Here is a 20,028-nt window from a genome sequence, read left to right as displayed (position 1 = left end):
AAACTGCATTATGGGTACTTTTGATGTAAGAAAGACAATGCAAAACTACAGTCCGAGGACCCATATTCAAAAAAAGAACTTTACCTTATATCAAAAGATTGGTGGATTAGTATCTTAGGTTAAAATGTTCACGTTAAAATAAAATATTTAACTGACTTTTTCAATTAACTGTGTCGATTGCAATAGCTAAGAGGGCCTTGTAATGTTAAAGTGATTAAGAGTAACCTTCAGCAAGTTACTTCTCATTTCTGTACCTAGGTTTTCTCATCTGTTAAACTGTGGTAATCATAGGGTTTTCATGATGAGCAAGGAAGTGGCCCATGGACGATGCTTATCACAGCATTGGCACTTGTTAGGCACTCAAAGGTGGAGCAATTGTTATTGCTATTACAATATTGTGATTTTGTGAAAATCACTAACTACTGAGCCATGAAGTGTGATTGGACTCTAGAAAAGGAAATACAGTTTTATGTTGTTAATCCTCTGCCACTTGAATGCTTCAGTTCCTTGCATCCAAAGTCTGTAGTTATATGCCATCAATTGCTCAAAATCTTGTTGTGTTTTAATTGGCTTGATATTTGACTTATTTTCATGGAATTTTGTGTCTCAAAGTATTTTATAATATTTTCGATCATAGAATACTTAGGATATTTTGTAAACAAAAGAAACATATTTCTTCACTATATTATTAAACATATCCAGTATCTTGACCATACATTTGGTATTGGGAACTCACTTTCTTCTTGATGGTATTCTCCTCAGGAGTTCCTGCTCTCATCTAGAAATACTCTTTAACCTGCACAGAGCTGGTGTCCTGGGACCCCATATCACTGGCACTTGAAGGTTAGGCACACTGTTTATTAGTTTCCCTAATTTCTCTTTCTTGATTTCTTCTTTTTTCATTTAGTTGGAATACATCCTGAAGTAAATTTTTCAGATGGACATAGGATATAAATACTGAGTGCTTGCATTTCTAAATGTGCTTTTATTTTGCCCTCATTTTTATGGATAATTTGGCTGAGCATACATTCTATGATGAAAATAATTTTCTCTTAGAATTTTAAAGATCCTGTTTCATGGTCTTCTTGCATTATAGAATTGCTTAAAAGAAGTCTGAAGGCAGCCTGCTTCTAGATCTCTTTATGGTAATCTCTCCAGCCTTGTCGTTTTGAAATTTCACGGCCATCTGTCTGGGTGCATGCCCTTTTTCATTCATCTTGCTCAGCATTTCCTGGAATGTGTAATTGAGAACCGTATGAATTTATTTCACTCTGGGAAATGTTATTTTATTTTTATGATAATTTCTTCCCCTCCATTTTCTCAGTTTTCTCCTTTGGGGGGCCTCCTAGATTAATCCTCTATGTTTCCTAGCTTCTCTACTGCTTTTTGTCTCTTTGCTCTATGTTCTTAATGTCTTGGAAAGCAAAAGTTTACCTCAGAATACTTTCATATGGGTGAATCTTTTGTTTTCTCCTCCCATTTCTCCGTACTTCTTTTCCTTTACTTGACCCTTTCACCATCACTTTCCATACCTTCCCCTTCACCTCACTATGGAGTTTGAGCATTGAGAAACAAAAGGAATGAGTTTACTCAGGCCATTGGGTTGTATTTCCACATCCTCAAGGTGCCAAGCTGTCTTCGTCCCTTTGGGCTGCTATAACAAACTACCATAGACTGGGTGGCTTACAAACGACAGAAATTTATTTCTCACAGTTCTGAAGGCTGGGAAGTCCAAGATCAAGGTGCAGGCAGATTCGGTGTCTGGTAAGGACCCACTTCCTAGTGCATAGATGACCATCTTCTCACTGTGTCCTTACATAGAAGAAAGGGCAAGAGAGCTCTCTGGAGTATTTTTTTTTTTTTTTTTGAGGAAGATTAGCTATGAGCTAACTGCTGCCAATCCTTGTCTTTTTGCTGAGGAAGACTGGCCCTGAGCTAACATCCATGCCCATCTTCCTCTACTTTATGCATGGGACGCCTACCACAGCATGGCTTTTGCCAAGCGGTGCCATGTCCGCACCCAGGATCCGAACCGGCGAACCCTGGGCTGCCAAGAAGTGGAATGTGCAAACTTAACCGCAGCACCACCGGGCCGGCCCCTGGAGTCTCTTTTATAAGGGCACTAATCCCATTCATGAGGGCTCTACCTTCATGTCCTTATCACCTCCCAAAGAGGATCCATCACATTGGGTGTTAAAATGTAACATATGGATTTGAGGGGAACACAAACATTCAATCTATAGCTGAAGCTATCTGTAGTAGATCTTATTTTAGGGGAATTTTGAAGCAAAAGATCAAGGGGGCTTCTCTCTCTCAAGGCCCATATTAAATTAATGTTTCTTTTTATAAATTCATAAGTATAAGGTTCAGAACTCTATGACCTAAACCAGTCAAAAGGGGTTTTTAGCAATGTCTGCTTACTTTCCTTAAAGATAACGTTAAGTAATAATTGGATATAATTACTCACATTAGCTTCTCAGTTCACTGGTGGTTGTGGTCTCTATCTTAATTGTTCAAAGATCTGAGGAGAAATTGAGGCACTCCCTATCTTAGAAGGGGGTCAGACTCCTTGCTCATAACCTGGTCATTGCTTCTTCCCCTTGAGCTAATCTGCATCCGTATTCTATACCTTACTTCATTAATAGTGATGACACCTAATTGCAACTTTTTTTTTCTCATTTTGGGACAATGAGATAGGGGCCCCTATAGTTTCCAAGAAATTATAAAGCAGCAAACATCCAGAAAGTCCCAAGACAGTATGCAAGTTAGAAAGACAATCAAACACCTTTTGCTTTCATCCTTTTTCTTTGTTATATATTTTAGAAGTTACTTATGGAGGTGGAATTGTCTGAGCTCTGAGGTACCATGTTTTCCACGTGACATCTAGCATTTTATATGTTCATAGTAGAAGGAAGCATCATGACATCATGGCAAATGGCAAAGATGCTCCCTAGACTTAATTTTGCAGGATTGTCCAAGGATCTTCTGACACAGACTCCCAGGGTCACATCAGTGGGAATAAGTATGTGACATTTAGGGCCCCGGGAACCCTGGGAGGTGCCCTAGACTCTGGGGGAATGGGCAGTACTCTATTAGGAGTGCTCCAGCAGGAGGGTTACAGGGACTGTGCACCTTCCTGTTATTGGCATTTAGTAAAGCTGTGGAGTTACGTGTATCTGTTAAACGTCTAACTCTTTATCTTCTTCCCTTTGCTTAGTAATTCTCTTGTATTTTTATGATAATGTCTCAACCTTTTCGATAGTTTCAATACTTATTTCTGTTTCATTTATTATTGTGTAACCCAAATATCCCCGAATATTGCCCATTCGTGAGCCCAGGTGAGGCTACTCTAGCTTTTTATACCTGGGCCCGCTCTATCACTAGTCTTTACCTGCCAAGAGATAGGAGGACCCCTGTCGTTCCACTTGTGTTTTCCTGTGAGTCTCCCATGGAGGATTCAGTGGATAATAGTATCCCAGATAGAATGAGCCCCTTCCTTTGGCTTTGCTGTCTTTCAGCTGAGCCTATTGCTTTTGTCATCCCTCCAATCCAAACTTGCTGTTCTTGCTGTTTCTTTCCAGTGCTGCCCCTGTTTTCCTTGCCTTGGGTCCCTGCTAATCTCTGCTCTGTTCCCAGGCCCCCGCCTGACTTACCACTAGTCATGTAGCTTCCACTTCCCCCCTCTCTATTGTTGCTGTTTGGAGTCGTCCTCGCTGCTATCTCCAGTGCTCACATTCTTGGTCTTTAGGGAAACATTTTTCCTATCTGAGCCCAGCTTGTATAGAGTGTGTCTCAGGGCAAAGCTGCTTGGACTCCTAGTGATACAGGATGCTGATGAGTGCCCAGAAAAGTGAGAGAAGTTCTGGGTGTCCACAGGGGAGCACAGTTCCACCCAGGGTCAGAGGATCTGGAGAATGTTAATAAAACACCTGTTTGTAGCCCTTTTCCCTCCTCAACCTCCAAAGCATCATTTGAGATGTGCCCCAGACTCTCCTCTATATTCTGTGTTTGTGTAGCAGGCCACCTGTGCTCTCTGCCTGTGACCATCTCCAGTTATTCTCTATGTACTTTTGGGAGGTCAAGAGCCTATCTAGTGACCAACTTTCATTAAAATAGAGCGAACTGTTTGGTTTATCTTACAGACAGAAAGTAGAGCAGTGGATACCAGGGGCTGCGTGAGTGCGGGACTGAGAAGGGAATGGGGGGATGTTGTTTAATGGGTATATGGGACGATGCAAGCGTTCTGGAGATGGATGGTAGTGATGGTTGCACAACAGGGTGAATGTACTTGATGCCACTGAACTGTACGCTTAAAATGGGAAATTTTACGTTATGTAGATTTTTACCACAATAAAAATAGTGAAAAAAATCTACCTGGTTTAAAGAGAAGTGAATAGCAGAAATGTCTTACAAAAAAACATGAGTACCTGCTCATAGCTATGGTTTTGTCCACTGCCGTTAGGCAGAATTTCTGTGACTCGTGGAGAGGGCATGCAAAAGGAGAACATTTTTTGAGAAGAAATGGTATTCCTTGTATCTTCCAGATAGAGTTAAGGGTAATTTGTACTGAAATCCAAAGGTCTTTTTCTTTATAGTCAATGCCCTTTAGAACAATTACTGCATTTCTTTGTCATATACCAGTATTATTAATCATTCTGATGATGAATAAATGCCAATTTCTACACATGAATGCTGATGAAAATTAGTACTTTAAAAGAAGCCACCTTTATTTCAGCAGCATGAAATATTTACGGAAAGGAAATTGATTTAAAAACATATAATTTGTAGAAAATTGACAGTTAAATACAAAGACACAAGAGCCCATGCTTTTAATCAGTTGCCAATAATCTAAGCCTGATCCTGCTTTTAGCACAGGCAGATCCATCACCTGGAGGTACGTTAGGGTTTCAGGCATAGAAGTCCAAGCTAGTAAGAGGTTGTATGTTGGAAGAGATCTGTGTTTTTAGCCATGGACCCGGGTTCAAGCCAGACAGACGAGAAAAAAACATAGGGAAGAGTTTGAACCAGGAGTCCACTCTCTGTTCTGACTTTAAGCAGCCTTGCAGCTTGGAACCATTTCTCCAGGAGAGGTACTTCTGGGGTTAGTGTTGGCCATAGGAGCTCGACTATTATATGGGGACACATCTGGCTATGAGAGCTTCTCCTGAAAATTTAGTTTTTCTGTTACCCTCTGCATAGGTCACTCTATCCCCAATTATGTAATATTCATAAAGGCAGCTCAATACAGTGTGTTGTGAAATTAATTTAATAAATGATGCCTGCTTCTTCCATGCTTCTTCCATTACACTGCACTGCCTCCGTGGAGTCTTAAATGTTCAGAGAAACATAAAATATTGTGTCATTTTCAACCATGAAGAAAAAGTAGTCTTAATGCTTACTTTCTATGTACTCAAACACAAGGCTTCTTTGGCACTTTCTTTTCCTGAAGCACAGTTTTTAGTGTATATAAAAATGGAAATGATACATAGCTTAGAATTTTATTATTTAAACATTGAGTGCCTCCTGTGTGCCAGACATCATGCTAGTTGTAGAAGATATTTTAAATATAAAATTTCTCTCAATTCAAGAATATGAGATCTGGAAGGGCCCTTCTATCCCATCGCATCTTATTTTGGATATCAGGAAAATCAGGCCCGGATGTGAGTTCAGGTTCCCTGAGGTTACCCAAGGGACTCAAGGTAAGGCGTGGAATAGAAAACAATTCATTCGATAGCAAATCCATCTGGGTCCTAGTGGAAACAGGCAGCATGGTCAAACTAGGTAATTGAGGAGAATTTAATACAGGGACTTTTCACAAAGGTGTGGTCAGGATTCAGGGAAACCGGCAAGGGAGAGGACAGTACTCCAGGGCTCGTAATAGTAGGGAGCCAGTGCCACCCACAGACCTGAAAGAACCTGGAAGAGGAGGTATGGCCTTCAGTGGAAGGACACATGCAACATGGTGACCTCACAGGAGGAAAGCTGGGGAGAATACTCTAACTTCACTCTCCTCCCACCCTCTAATATCCCACTAGGGCCTTCTATTGGCTCAACTCAACAGAAGCCAAAGGCAGGGGAGTCCCTTGATATAGTGCATATGGGGGTCAGCCTCACATGGCCCAAAGGGGAATGAGTTTGGAGTGGTAAGTGGAAGATGCACAGCATGTAGTTCCCTATTAGGAGACTTAGAACGCGTCAAGTATCTAAATGTTAGGGCATAGTTTCAAGGTTAATAAGATGTTGGAAGAGGGTCTTTGACTCTTATAAGGGGCATCACATCAAGTGCTGAGTTATTTTCCTATAGGATTTTTAAAGTTTCTAATTTGAAAGAGAAAATATTGTCTTAGAATCATAGAACTCTAATAACAAAATGCCTGTAACCTCAACAGCCTGAAGATACGTAAAATTCATTCGCCCATTGCCCCTAACAGCTCAGCAGGGCTCGCCAGGACCTTATGTCCTCCTTCCAGGAATTATTTGGAGACTCTAGGGAGTGTCTCACATATGTTTTAAAACAAGTCTGCACCCAGACTCTGGGTCATTTCCTCATATATCCTGTCTCTCACCCAGCTGTTGTGCTGTGAAAAGCATATCACCTCATGTAATTCCCTCCATGCTAATAGACACCTGAGAGTCCTCTGCCCATACCTGTATAGGCACAGCTAGAAAAGAGCATCTGACCAGGTCTGCTTTCAGCCAGGTCATATGTTTAAGGGTCAGGGCCCCATCCTGCAGGTGGCCAGCTGTGCCTGAGGAAGAACCAGTAGAGGGAGTCTGCCTAATTCTGGGGTCCAGAGCAATAACGGACTTTGCAATACTGCGCCGTTCCCCATAGAAGTAGACAGATGTCAAGTAGAATGGAGAAGTAGGGCTGTCCTGAGATATCTAATGCGGTAACCCACCTCCCCTCTGAATGGAGAAGTAAGAGGTGGGAGAAGTGCCCAGGAACATTTAAGGAAGTCACTCTTCACGGGAGCCAGGAATGGGAAGAAGCATTCCCACCCTAACATTACACATTGCTTTGTGAGATTTTTCTAGTTCACAAAGATGGTTGTCAGCAAACTTTTGATCTTATTCCACAGGGTAGATGAGAGATTTGACACTAACTGGATCAAAGCAAGATCAGATCTGGCCTAGGAAATGACTCGGCCTGACAAAGTTTGGAAAGGGGTCCCATGGGAGATGTGAATTTTTGGGCCAGTGCAGCACCGTCAAGCTTAAAAAGAATTTCAGGCTATGAAAGCACTATGACAGGCTTTTATAAATATGCAAGTGCACCTGATTCTCAAATGAGCCAGGCAAGGAGGAATTTCTTCCCCCATTTTAGAGGTGAGAAATAGCCTAGGAAATGTTAGAGGCAACCCGAAGTTTCGCAAGAGGTGAGAGCTGGACACCAGGTCTGCCAGTTCCCATCCCCTTCCTCTGCTGGGTGAGCTGGAGCTCCCATTTCCCACAGACACACCAAGGAGGGTTGCTGACCTCTTCGGCCTGTGCCCGGTGCCCCGATGTTCTTGAGTTTTGTTTCATGGTGTTCTTTTCAAGCAGAAAGTCCGCATTGTCTAAAACCCTGCACATCAGATTTTCTGTTATTTCACAAGAATCCTAGCACATCTGAGTGTTTCCATTTACTCGGCACAGGCCAGAATCCCATGATACAGAAAACATTGTAGATTTCACAAGCACTTTAAATGAAGCAATAGTGGGTGGTAAAATATTTTAAGTGGATTTCTTTTCCAGTTAAATAATTTGTGTAGAGAGTAAAAAGGGACTGGAAACCCAGTAGCAAACCTGATGGCAATTCCTGAGCCTTCCTGTTATGCAGACAAGAGGCTCAGGTGCGGCGGGATGGGGAAGTCCAGTATTATGGACACAAGAGCTAAAACCCAGCTCTGAGTGTTTGCAGCTCCAGCCACAGTGTGACGTCAGCAGCCCCTGACCCATCTGGCTGAGGCAGAGGGGGTGATGGCAGTGTGAAGAGGAGCGGGTCACACTGATGAGGCTGCACTTTGCAAATAGAAGGTGCAACAGAAAGTGTTCTCTCAATGCTAATTTTAGGCCAGCTGCTTAGTTAACACAGGCAGAATCATCTGGGCAGCCTTCTGAGGAAAGAATCTCAGGGCCAGAGACACGTAAATGTGCTCTTTCCTTTATGTCCATCACAGGAAAATGCAGGTAATGCCATTTGCAATTTCCGCGCCCTAATTCTTTTCACTAGTCCACGGGCTTCTTAGAGTTAAGGCAGTAGAGTGCTCTGTTTACCTGGCTCAGTACCTTAATAATGTATGGCCCCTGCAGGCCCAAGTTAATGCTCCTTAATCCTTGCAATTTGCGCCATGAGCCGGTGCTAAGAGAACATCATATCTGTTGCAAGAATGAAAAGCAGGAATAGCCCTAAAACATAGCTTCCAATTGGATAGCACCCATTGGCTTGTGGCCACTAATGGGAATTATTATGATGGTTTTAGCCCTAGATACAAACATTGCTGTGAACTCAAGGTCATTTGGGAGTTTCACAAGAACCGTAGAATGGGAGAACCCCATCCAGGCCCTTTATGACAGATGAGGAAAACCACAGAGGGACAGTGACTTACCCAAGGTCATAAAATATAAAAGATGGCAAGGCTGGTCCTAGAGCCCTTGGAACATGCAAGCTCTTTCCCAGGGCCACCTTGTACAGTTGAATGAGTTCTGCCCTGTGCAACATGGGTGGCCATACACACAAGTCCTGGCCTTCCTCTTCTCCTGATGCAGTCTTTGGACCACGTGGCCAAATGACCTGGGTTTGGTCTTTATATAAGAGAAGTGGTTATAAGGAGGACTTGGCTCACTCCTTTTTTATGGGAAGCCTTCTCTGAATCCCAGACTGGGTTATGTATCCTCCACTTCTAGGTTTCAGTAGCACTCTGTGAATTGTGGATAGCATTACTGAAATTCTCTTGACAAGCGGCTCTGTGAAGGCAAGGACTAGTTACTTATTTTGTACTCCTGGTTTAGTCTGCAGTAAATATCAGGTGCTCAATAGGATCTCCTTCTCTAGTCCTCAGTAATTCAACTCAATAAGCTCCTATTAGGCACCTGATATTTGCTTGTTGCCAGCCCATTTCATAAAGCTGCAGGAGGCCTCACTAGTTATTAAGCAAGATGACCACTTCTTAGCAGTAAGACTAAGTCTGGATATGGAGCAGCTGAATCCTGAGATACCTCATGAAGAAACAAAAACCAATGACTTACATTTATTGAGCACCAGTACCTTTCTAAGCACGCACTGCAACCCCATGAGGTGAATACTATTATTAACCCAACGTTGCCATGAGGAAACGAGATCCAGAGAATTGATCTTAGGCCACACAACTGATGTTGGGCTGCAGACCATGACTGTGTGATTCTAGAACCTGTGTCTGTAACTACTGTGCTATGGTGCCTACAGAGAGTAAAGAGCAAGGTCTCTGCAAGATTGCATTTTCCAGACAACTTAAGTTCCATCATTTAAACACCCAAACATCTGATTTCAGCCTAAAATCTATTACTTGCTTCTTATCCAAGATGCCTCAGGGTCACCATTTGGAAGATGCCCTCTGGGCTATTGAGGTGTGTATGGGGCTAAGTTTCCTTTCGCTAGATAACTCCAGAATGCTTTGATTTTTGAGTGCAACAATTTTATTGTTGTTATTATCTTTTTAAATTGCAAAGTAATGTATGTTCTTTGTAATGAGTTTAAAAAATACAGAAAATGAATGAATTTAAATGAAGGCTTTGTGGTCACATGGAAGGGACTGTTGATGAGGGAATTCTGACATGAGCTATTGTGGATGATCCCTAAGGTTTCTTCTAATCCAGTGTTTCCCCTTTGGTTCAATTCCCTGAAACACTGAACATCTCACCACCAGAGCCATCTAGTATTGCCTGTTTCCTCTATCTAATTCCGTTACCACTTTCCCTGCAAGGTACCATGTGATATCCTCAGGTTCTCCACCGCCTGATTGTCTAACTAAATTTCCCAGTGTTTTTATTTGGCCCCCAAGACACAATTGTTTTAGGTTTAGGACAGCATCTTGTGTTCTGAACCACTATATGTATGTATATACACTATATATATGTACACTATATGGACATATAAGCACTGTATGTGTGTGTATATATATATATATATATATATATTTACTTGATCAGGTTTGCTCAGTGTTATCTTTAGACGATCTGCATCAGATTAATCTGAGATCTGAGATGCTGGTTAAAAGTGAAGATTAAGGGCCTTCACCAAAGACCTATTAAATAAGAATATCCAAGATTGAAGTCAGGGATCAACATTTTTCCCTGGCCAAAATGTTTTATTTTTTCTTTTTGTTTAGGAAATTTTCAAACGTATTCAAAAGAAGAATAATATCATGAACTCCACATACATACTACTCAAGTTTCACCAATTATTAACCCATGGTCATTGTTTCATCTATAATTTGAGGCAAATTCCAAACATCATGTCATTTGAATGTTTCCATATGTATCTACACAACATAACCACAATACAATTATCATATCTAAAATAATTAGCAATAATCTCCAATATCATTACATTTCAAATGTTCAAGTGTTCCTTGTATCATAAATCTTTCTTCATTGTGTAGTGTTTTAGATGCTGAATCATGTAATTGGTTAGGTTTCATTCTTTTCTATGACAAGTGGGGCGTTGAGACCCAGTTCTGTAGCCATCTCTGGCGACTTTACAAAACCTCATACATGCATTCTGGCTATTTACCTGACCCCTGACTTAATCTTCATTTCCCTTTTATTTCTCTTGGCCCTGATTTCCTCACAAAGTTTATTTTATCCTGTCATGCTGTATGTATTTTTAAAGCTGCCTCAAATCCTTTTGCAAGAAAGGTAAGTGACATGTAAATGAACATATCAGTGATCTTGAGCCACTTGCCTTCCTTCATTTTGCACCAGTCTTTTAATCCAGTTCCTATTATCCCAGCTCCTGACCACGAGTCTCCTCTTCCTTTTTAGGTCCCACTCCACCTCAGTCTCAATGCTCAGCACCGCTTTTCCAGCTCTGTCCTTTTTCACTTCCCAACTCAGTAGTGATTCCAAGTTTCCTTTGCCTGTCCTGGAAGAACCACATTTAATTAATCCTGAGTGGTGCACTGGCTCCTCTCTGTCATCACCATCAGATTTCCTGTGGCCATGAGATGACTAGAGAGAGACACCAAATCCTTAGGTTTCAATATACTCCCTTTGGAAATCCCAGTCCTCTGGGACAACAAGAGGTTGGGAGGGCAGTTGAAAGAGGAGAGCTCCGGATGGGAAGGCTGGGGTGGGTACCAAATATGTCATTCATTTCTATGTTTTGCCCTGAGTTATATTTGTTGCCTTAAGAAGTAGAGATGGGACAAGGCTGACATGTGTGGGACTAGGACAATGGTTACCAATCTCTGGTCCCCTGTTTATCCTTTACAAGGTTCTCACAAGTCTGAAGCAAATTGACAAGATAAGGACAGTGCAGTGGTTTTATTCATAAAGCACAATGTAGTAATTTAAGAGAATGTTATTTGTTTTTGGTGTTAAAAGATTCTTTCTTGTATGAAATGAGTTGTGTGTTTTAACATTGGTATTAGCAAACTAAAAAGTTGATAGCCTATGTCAGTCCCCTTATATTTTGTTCATGAACCAAGAAGTCTGAACAAAGATGAGTAGACAAGGATGGATGTCTTTTATGGATTTGACTTGGAAGGAAAACTGTGCTGGAGAACTGAGATTATCGTTGTTGTAATGATTGTCATGATTTTCATTCATTTGTTCCTTGTAAACCGCGGAGCAGGGTTAAATAAGGACTGTATTCAGAAATGTTTTCGGATTATAGACCCAAGTGCACTAGAATGTGCTAAACCATATATATTTTACATACCACAGTAGCTTAAAAGTGTTCTTCATTCTTTTCTTAATACTTGCTCTTTGTAAAAACAGTCTAGGAGGGAAAGTCCCTCTAATTTCATCCCAACAGAAATGACTTGCTATATCTCCACGTGGCTTTCAACGTAAAAATAAACACTTTTACCATGAAAACATCAATATATACATATTGTCTATCAACTATAGACAGTGTGTCTTTTCCCCTCATTTTAGAAAGCAAACTGTAATTTTTCTTTCAGCTTCTTCTTTCTACCTCTTAATTTCTAACATCTTTTCTATTATTTTTAAGTTGTCAAAGTTGGATTTACATTCTGTTCTACAACCATATTTAAATCTTCCATGCTTTGTCTATTGCTTGGTTCTAAGAGTTGAAAATCAATAAATGGTGTGTATGTTATTATAAATGTAAAATTTTATTTAGCATAGAAGCAGGAGGTATACTGTGATTATTTTTCCTTTTATCAAAAACTTTTCCTCCTAGGATTCCTAATTTTGTTCTCTCTCCTTTTTTTTTTAACACTATTTGAAGATAAATAATGATATCATTAGAAACTGAACTCTCTATAGTGTCATTTCTTTCTTTCCAAATCATCTTTTTCTGAGGAGACCTCCTTCTGAGAGCCCTGTCTTCCCGCTCCAGGCTGGGCTGCGCCTCTCTAGGCCTGCTACTCAGCTCTCACACAGGGAGTTCACTGGTCTGATCAGAGTGCAATTTGTTTCCTGTACACTAAGTCCTTCTTCTGTCTCATTTTAATCTCATAAACCACCCTGAAGTAACTTCCTATTATAGGTGCATGGAGAGTAATCTCTGACTTCTTGTAAGCCTGAAAATGGCTTTTTCAGGCCTCTTACTTCATTGATAGTATGTTTGGGTATAGAATTCTAACTTGAATGTAATTTTTCCTCAAGTTTTCAGGCATTATTCCATTATCTAGTGTTTTTTCTGAGAAGCCCAATGCCAATATAGCTCTAATTTCTTTGTGTTTATATTATTCTTGTCTTTTAAGCTTTTGTGACTTTCTCTATTTTTGTGTTTTGAAATTTTGTAACCACGTGTCTACTGTTGGGTTATTTTATTATGGGTGCTCAGTGGACTCCTATAATTTGTCCTTCAATTCTAGGGAGTTAAAAAAAAAATTTTCTTTGATGATTTTTACATTCATTTTCTCTGTCCTAATCTTCTGGAAAACTTAGATGTTAGACCTCCTGGATGCATACTCTGTATCTCATATCTTTTGCTTAAATTTCCTAAATCTTTGGTCCACATTCAGGTAGATACTTCTTGACTTTACCTTCTATCAGTTTTTTTGTTTGTTTTGTCAATCATGTTATCTTATTTCTAAGAATACTGTCTTATTCTCCATTCCATTTATTAGTAGTCTCCTCTGGTTTTATGGATGGAATACCTTCTGGAAACTTTCTGTGAATTAAATGTTTTTAAAGTTCTTGTTTCCTCCCTGATTTATCCTTCTTTTCTCTGGGAACATCTTTTTTTGCTTCTATACATTGATCTGGTTGCTGTAAGATTTCCCTCCATGGCTGGTGATTCTTTTGCAGCTTAGTCATATTTAATAAGGAGGCAGTAGAAAAGCTGACTATGAGGCTGTGTATCTGTGGGTGAGATTTTAACAGACAAGATTTACTTTAAGGGGATTCAAGGGGCTCCATTTTTTGTAAGAACATGGAGGATGCTACTCTTGGGCACTAATTCTCACACTAGTTGCTTTGGTTTTTCCCTAGACAGATTGGACTATATTTTGGTGAAGATTTTTAATCCATGCCCATGTTTGTAGTCCCACATCTCATTCTTAGCTGCCACCATGCTGGAAATGTCTGTGTCCTGAGCCTGAGTTCAGTAGGTCAGGTTGCCTACCCCTCAGGTCTGTCCCCCTTCTGCATCCCCTACCACTTGTCTATCAGCATACTGTCTTTCAGAAAAATTTCTTAGTTTATTGATGATCTTGTGCTGTACTCTTTGTGTTTGTGGGCTTATACTTTTTATTTATTTTTTTTAATCACTTAATGGGAGTCTCAGGAAGGAGAGGATATAAATATATATGCAGCTGTGCCATTATGATCAAAGTCCCCCTTAAATATTTTATATACATATTTGTACCTGTATTTCATTATCAACATCAAGTTGAAATATCTGTAATCTTCCCCTGCTAACAATATAGGACATTTACTTTGTTTTTACTTCCTTCCTTCTTCTGTCCCCTATGTTTTATTGAAATTGTTGGAATTTAAGTGTGTGTATACTTATCATTCCTTTGCTCTAAGAACAGTTACATTAAACTTCATACCCAGGAATTATTTAGATTTAATACATTTTTTACTGTTTTCTTTGCTTATCACTAACTCCTGTGATAAATAGTATGTAAGTATACATCTTACATAGTATGTCCTTCCCTTCTTTGGTTCTCTATTCTGACAAATGTTTATTTGTTTGGAGAATTTTCTTAGGTTTTATGCAGGAAAAGGTACATGAGTGGTATATTTTCTGAGTCATTGACTTCTGAAAGTGCCTTTTTGTCCTCTTATAATCGTGTGGCTGGCTGTGGAATTCTAGGGCTACCACCTCCTTTTCTTAGGTCAAGTGGGATCTCAAGGGTGTCTGTTTCTGGGTACTGCTGCAGCCGTACTTCTTAGTCTCAGCCACTATTTTATAAATCTCACTGAGTATGTGAATTAATTTGCCTATTGCATTAATTTGTTTTATGTCAAGGGCATTTGTTCTGATGGTTCAGCTCGGTTAGCCCCTTTGAGTTGCTGATTTGACCCATTTGTCCCATGACTTTTCCATCATTGTTGGTTTATGTGATCTTCCTGGCCCTTCACAGTTTAGGGGGGCAACTATTGTTCCTCTGTCCATGTGCAGTGATGGGTGCTCAAGCTTTTCACTCATTGGATAATAATATTTGTTATTCTATAACAAGTCTGTAGGCTTGCAGGGGTCCCTTAGAATGACAGATGTCCAGCTGGAACATCTGTTGGATCTAAGAGTGTTGTGGGGTCTTGTATGTGGTGTCCTGGGATGTTGCTGCAGTACGTCATGTCCTATAGCCGGGGCTAATAGCTGGTAGAAGAGCATTCTGACGACCAGGCGTGAGTGCAGAGCATTCCAGTCCACATCTTGCCTGGAAGGATGTTCTCCACGGGAGCTCTGAGTAGTTTCATGCACGGTCACCCCCAAGCAGCAACATCTGCAAGGACCTGGATCAGAACTGGGTTGCCATTTGCCTCCTTTCACCCCTGAATCACCATCTGGTTATTCTCTTGACTCTTAGACAAAAGGACCAATTACACTTTCCTATTCTTTAGGAAAATTATCTTTAGAATAATAATTTTTTGATGTCACTATTTTTTTTTCAGTTTTTGTTATGAAATATACCATAAAGGCCAAAGAGTATATGGATTTAAGACGTATAAAGATCAATAAGAATACCTACTACCATCAATCAATACCTACCATCTAACTTAAGAAATAACTTCTCTTCTTCTAAACAAAGCTATTTTGTGATTCTAAGCGGATTCTCCCTCTCCCTTTCCTGTGGTTGTAGGTGTGAGGTGGGTAGTAGGTGTGGCCTTAGTGACTCCATGACAGTTTTCTAGCATTTCTTTTGGAAAAAAGAGAGAAATGTATAAATGTAGTGTCTAGAGGACACACTGAGCTATTTTCAAACAGAAGTCCCGCTGATGACTCTTAGTGGTTGGTGTGGCTGTGTAGGTCACCATTGGTTTCTCCTGGCAGGTGTTCCCTGGCCCACTGCTAACCCACATCATGCCTTTGTGTGAATAAGAAAAAGCCACTCTTGCCATTTGCCAGAAATTTTCTATGATAACGATATGCACAAAAATCTGTCATGACTATGACTTTGACTAGCCCCTCCTGGAGTTTACAGATCACAACAAAATTCATGGCAGACATAGCAGTTGGCTACAGAGCTCCTCAGATGGGCTTCATCCAACATTTACTGCACACCTACTGTGTGCCAGGCACTCTTTTAGATCTTGAGATTCAGTGCTGAGATAGACTGACAAGATCCCTGCTCTCATGGATCGCCCATGACTGCATATGTGAACAACCTGTTTTTTGGGTGTGTGAGCTGGGAGTCAGGTAACAAGCTGGAGTCATTCTTGAGTACCTTGTAGTTACTAGCAAAAGTGGGCCCAGGCTTTAATTTATTAAGAATATTGTCTATGCCAAGTAAACCCCGAGAGGCCTTCTTGTACCAAGCTGATGAGTTCAGACCTCAGGTGGGATTCTAAATCCAAGGTGACTATATGTCCTTGTTTACCCTGGACAATCCTGTGTAAAGTCTCTTGTTCCATGTGATTATCAGTATTACCACTTTTCCCTCTTAATAGTGGCACAACCTTGGATAATAAATTATATGGTCATGTTTATTAGTCAACTTTTTTGCCATGGTAACAAATACCTTCAAGATCTTAGTGACTTAAGACATCAAATATTTAGGTTTTTGCTCGTGGACCTATGGATCAGCTGCAGTTCTGCCACCATCTATGGGTCGGGTTTAAGTTATTCCTTATTCTGGACTTTGAGCCTATACCATTGTGGCACGCAGGCTGAAAGATCAATCCTTATTTAAGACCTCTTCTCACAGCAGAAGGTGGGAGCCCAAGAGTCCTCTGGTTCAACGTGGCATGGGCCATATCTACTCATATTTCATTGACTAGGACAAGCCACATGGCAAAGACCAATGTCAGGGCATTGGGATTTATACTTCTCCCTTGGAGGGGGCACTGTAGTGGAGGAGACTGAATAATTGGTGAATAATATAATTATTACATCATACTCCTGAACCCTACTGCCTTCTGGTATACCCCTCCTCCAGCCTTTGCTGGTGGTCTCTTAGCAGTGTCTGTGTTAGGACAATGCCGAAGTGATTAACAGGATGTAGGGAAGGAGTTTTGCCTCTGTGTGGATTACAGAATGTATTAAGGGATTTCACTGTGTTGTGGAGCCTGTTTTGGTTTTAGCTTTCATTGGAGGGGGTGGAGGTAGATGTTTTCTGTGGCAGCCAGATTAACTGGGACAGTCTCCTCCTTCCCCTGCCTCCAGCACTACTGCCTATCGTAGAAGTTTGCGCCAATAAATTTTCCACTCTACTGTGTGAGCTGGCAGAACCAAGTGGACCCTGTGGCCAAACCATGCTCTCCCCTACCTCATATTGGGGCTCTATGAGGTGTAGCTTCTAGTGCTCTTTACTCTGCCCCTTCTGACTCTACTCCCTGTCCCCCATCCCTGCCTTTGTTGCTCTGTGCCTGGGATTTTTAATTTTTATTTTTCCTTCAGTGTCCCTTCATTTGCCTGTGTTAAATGTTCAGCACTGATTGGCTTTTTCTTTAAAACAATTCCAGAAATTCCTCAGTGTTACTGATTCACTGATGGATTGGTGGTACCTCTTTTTGTTTTCCGTTGTTATATAGTTTGCTTATCCCATTTCAGTGGGACTTGAGGAGAAAAAAGTAGCAAAGAATTGAGCTCAGTTACCCCTGTTGAAACTGGAACCCCAGTGTTTTCAAACAGAGATGTAATACCGTTTCACCACAAAGGCAAACATTGATTGGGAGGCATGGAGGAGGCACATTAGATCCATCACCAGCCCTGGCAGCTGGCTTTCTGTCAAGAGCAATTTTTCATGAAGAAACTGTTTTATCATCTCATAAAAATGATCAAGTACCTTCAGAGTCATGTTGAAAAGCACATGTATCGTAGGTGGTCAGCTTGACTCAGTGGGTAAGTGATTTGCAGGAGGGGTTCACACACATGCCTCGGCAGAAATACAAGCCTTCTCATATCACGGATTGTTGGTGTGCTGTGGATAGTTGAAACTGTGAATATTAAATAACTAATTCCTGATTTTCTCTTTCACTAGAATTTAAGTCTATGATGGCATGAAATGTGTCTGTCATGTTCTTCATTGTATCTCCAAAGCATAGCACAGTCCCTGGTATACAATGGACATTCAGAAAACTTTGGCTGAAACAATGCAAATATTAATGATGGGTAGTAAAGGCAAAACCTAGGGAGAATCTTTGAGGCTCCTGAGTGTAGTGGAGGGCAGTAAGTGCAGGTAGAGATGTCCTTTTAAGTAAGGAGTTTATAGCCATCATAGTGCCAGAAACAAGTTTCAGGTTGATGCCTCAGCCTGCCTGGCTCTACCGTAGGGTGGGGTGGAAGCCTGGCATGGATTGGGCTTTGTTCTGAGACTTAGGAGCACAGCCTCTGGACACTGCACTGCCCTGGACCCTAGCTGAGGCCACAGGGCTGTGGTCCATGTAGCAGATCCTGTTGTTGTCCCGCCATGTCCCCTCACCCTTACCATGTAAGTGCGTGCCTGCTGACCTCCAAAGGCCAGCCCTTTCATTTACTTGCATGTGGGATTTTTCTGGCCACTGAAACTTACTTTGCCACCTGTACTGTAGGTTGAAAATGCCCCTTGAGAGCTGCCCTCAAATCAGTGACTGAAAGGAGCTGATGTTATAAATAGCCCAGGTCCCTGGACCCAGGAGTAGGGTGCCTGAGGTGTGTGTGGCCTTTTCAGCAGGCTTAACCTACAGTCCCCCATGGTGGTAACTGGCTTGATAAAGCTCCCTTTCAGGCTGCCTTCCCTGGCTTATTTCCCTACTCCCCTACCTGTGTTTTCTTCACTTTCTAAATAATCCACTTGCCCTCGAACACTTGTGCCAGGTCTGCTAGGGGGAAACCAGACTGTAACAGTCAGCTCTGGGTCCTGGCACCTGACCACTGGGTGGTGGGTATTCTTGAGGCTTCAGAGGACTTGAGCTTCATTTTGGATAGACCTGTAAAAGTTGATATCAAAAATAGAAAAAAAAAGCACTCTAGTTTCTCTTGTTTTAAATACTTATTGCTTAAATTGTCCCAAAATTATATTCTACAGCTCTCTGAGATGATGGAGGAATTTTTAAGGACAGTTGAAACCACTCTACTCACAAAGTAGCCATGATTTGTGTTGCTGTGGGATAGGGTCTTGGTTGACTTGCAGGGCGTACCTAGTCCCCCTGAATGTACCGTCTCTTGCTATAGCAGGCTGTTTATTGTTTCTAAACATGGCCTGCCTGTTACCTTCTCTGTGCTTGTGTCTGAACCCTCATTGCCCTCCACAGCTGGCTCCCGAGGGATGAATGTGAGAGGGTTGTTCTGCCCGCACTGTGCAATGGGTGAGCATGGGAGGAGCAATCACACTGACCTTTGATCTTTGCTTCTTTGCAGATATCTCAGTGAGCCTGCTGACCCTTGTGGTCACTGCCTGTGGCCTCGCCCTCTTTGGCGTGTCTCTCTTCGTGTCTTGGAAACTCTGCTGGGTTCCGTGGCGAGAACGAGGCCTGTTCTCTTGTAGCAAAGACAACAACCAGGAGCCTCTTAACTACACGGACACAGAGACCAATGAGCAGGATAACAGTGAGGGCTTCCTAGACCCTCCCACACCCTGCCCTGACTCCTCCATGAAGATCAGCCACACCTCCCCTGACATTCCCCTCTCCACCCAGGTGGGGGGCCAGGAGAACTGTACCCATGGCGTCCGTGTACAGCGCCAAGTCACAGAGCCAACCTCATCGGCTCGGTCAGTAATTCCCCCTTCCTTTCTGAATGCAAGGCAAGGACCACCATGTTCCCCTCTCTTGGCTGCAATGGCATTGATTAGCCAAGGAACCTGGAACCTTTCACATGTCCAGTCAGTATCAGAGACATGAATATGGGAAAACTCAGTGCTTCCTATCCTCCTGTGAGGTTGCTGAGCTCTGCTTAGTCTCTACTTAGTCCACAATAATAGCAGTTAACATTGCTGAGACTTACCATGTCAAGTACTATCTATCTAAGAACTTTATGTGCGTGATTTTATTATAGCTCACAACTTTGTCTAAGATGGATCCTATTATCATTTTCATTTCACAGAAGAAGAAACTTAAGTTAAGGGAGATTAAGTAACAAAGTCATATTTTGGTAAACACCCAAGTTAAGGTTTGAACTCTGGTTCAACCAACACCAGAGCCTGCATTTTTAACCACTTTTCCATGCTGCCCTCCTGGTGCTATAGAGTTTATTCCCTGTGCCTCTGACCTAGCCTTGCTGTC

General features: G+C 41.6%; 1 protein-coding gene across 1 annotated transcript in view; it reads left to right on the top strand.

Moving 5' to 3' along the window:
• SYT9 (synaptotagmin 9) overlaps window positions 1–20,028 on the top strand; it is a 180,368-nt gene that overhangs the window by 32,559 nt on the left and 127,781 nt on the right. The window contains exon 2 of the mRNA XM_046637647.1: window positions 19,166–19,517. Within this exon, the coding sequence (XP_046493603.1) occupies window positions 19,166–19,517 (352 nt within the window). The remainder of the gene's footprint in view (window positions 1–19,165; window positions 19,518–20,028) is intronic.

This window comes from Equus quagga, chromosome 14, assembly GCF_021613505.1.
Source record: "Equus quagga isolate Etosha38 chromosome 14, UCLA_HA_Equagga_1.0, whole genome shotgun sequence".
In the NCBI taxonomy this organism is placed as follows: Eukaryota; Metazoa; Chordata; class Mammalia; order Perissodactyla; family Equidae; genus Equus; species Equus quagga.
This window is presented reverse-complemented; position numbering and strand designations above follow the sequence as displayed.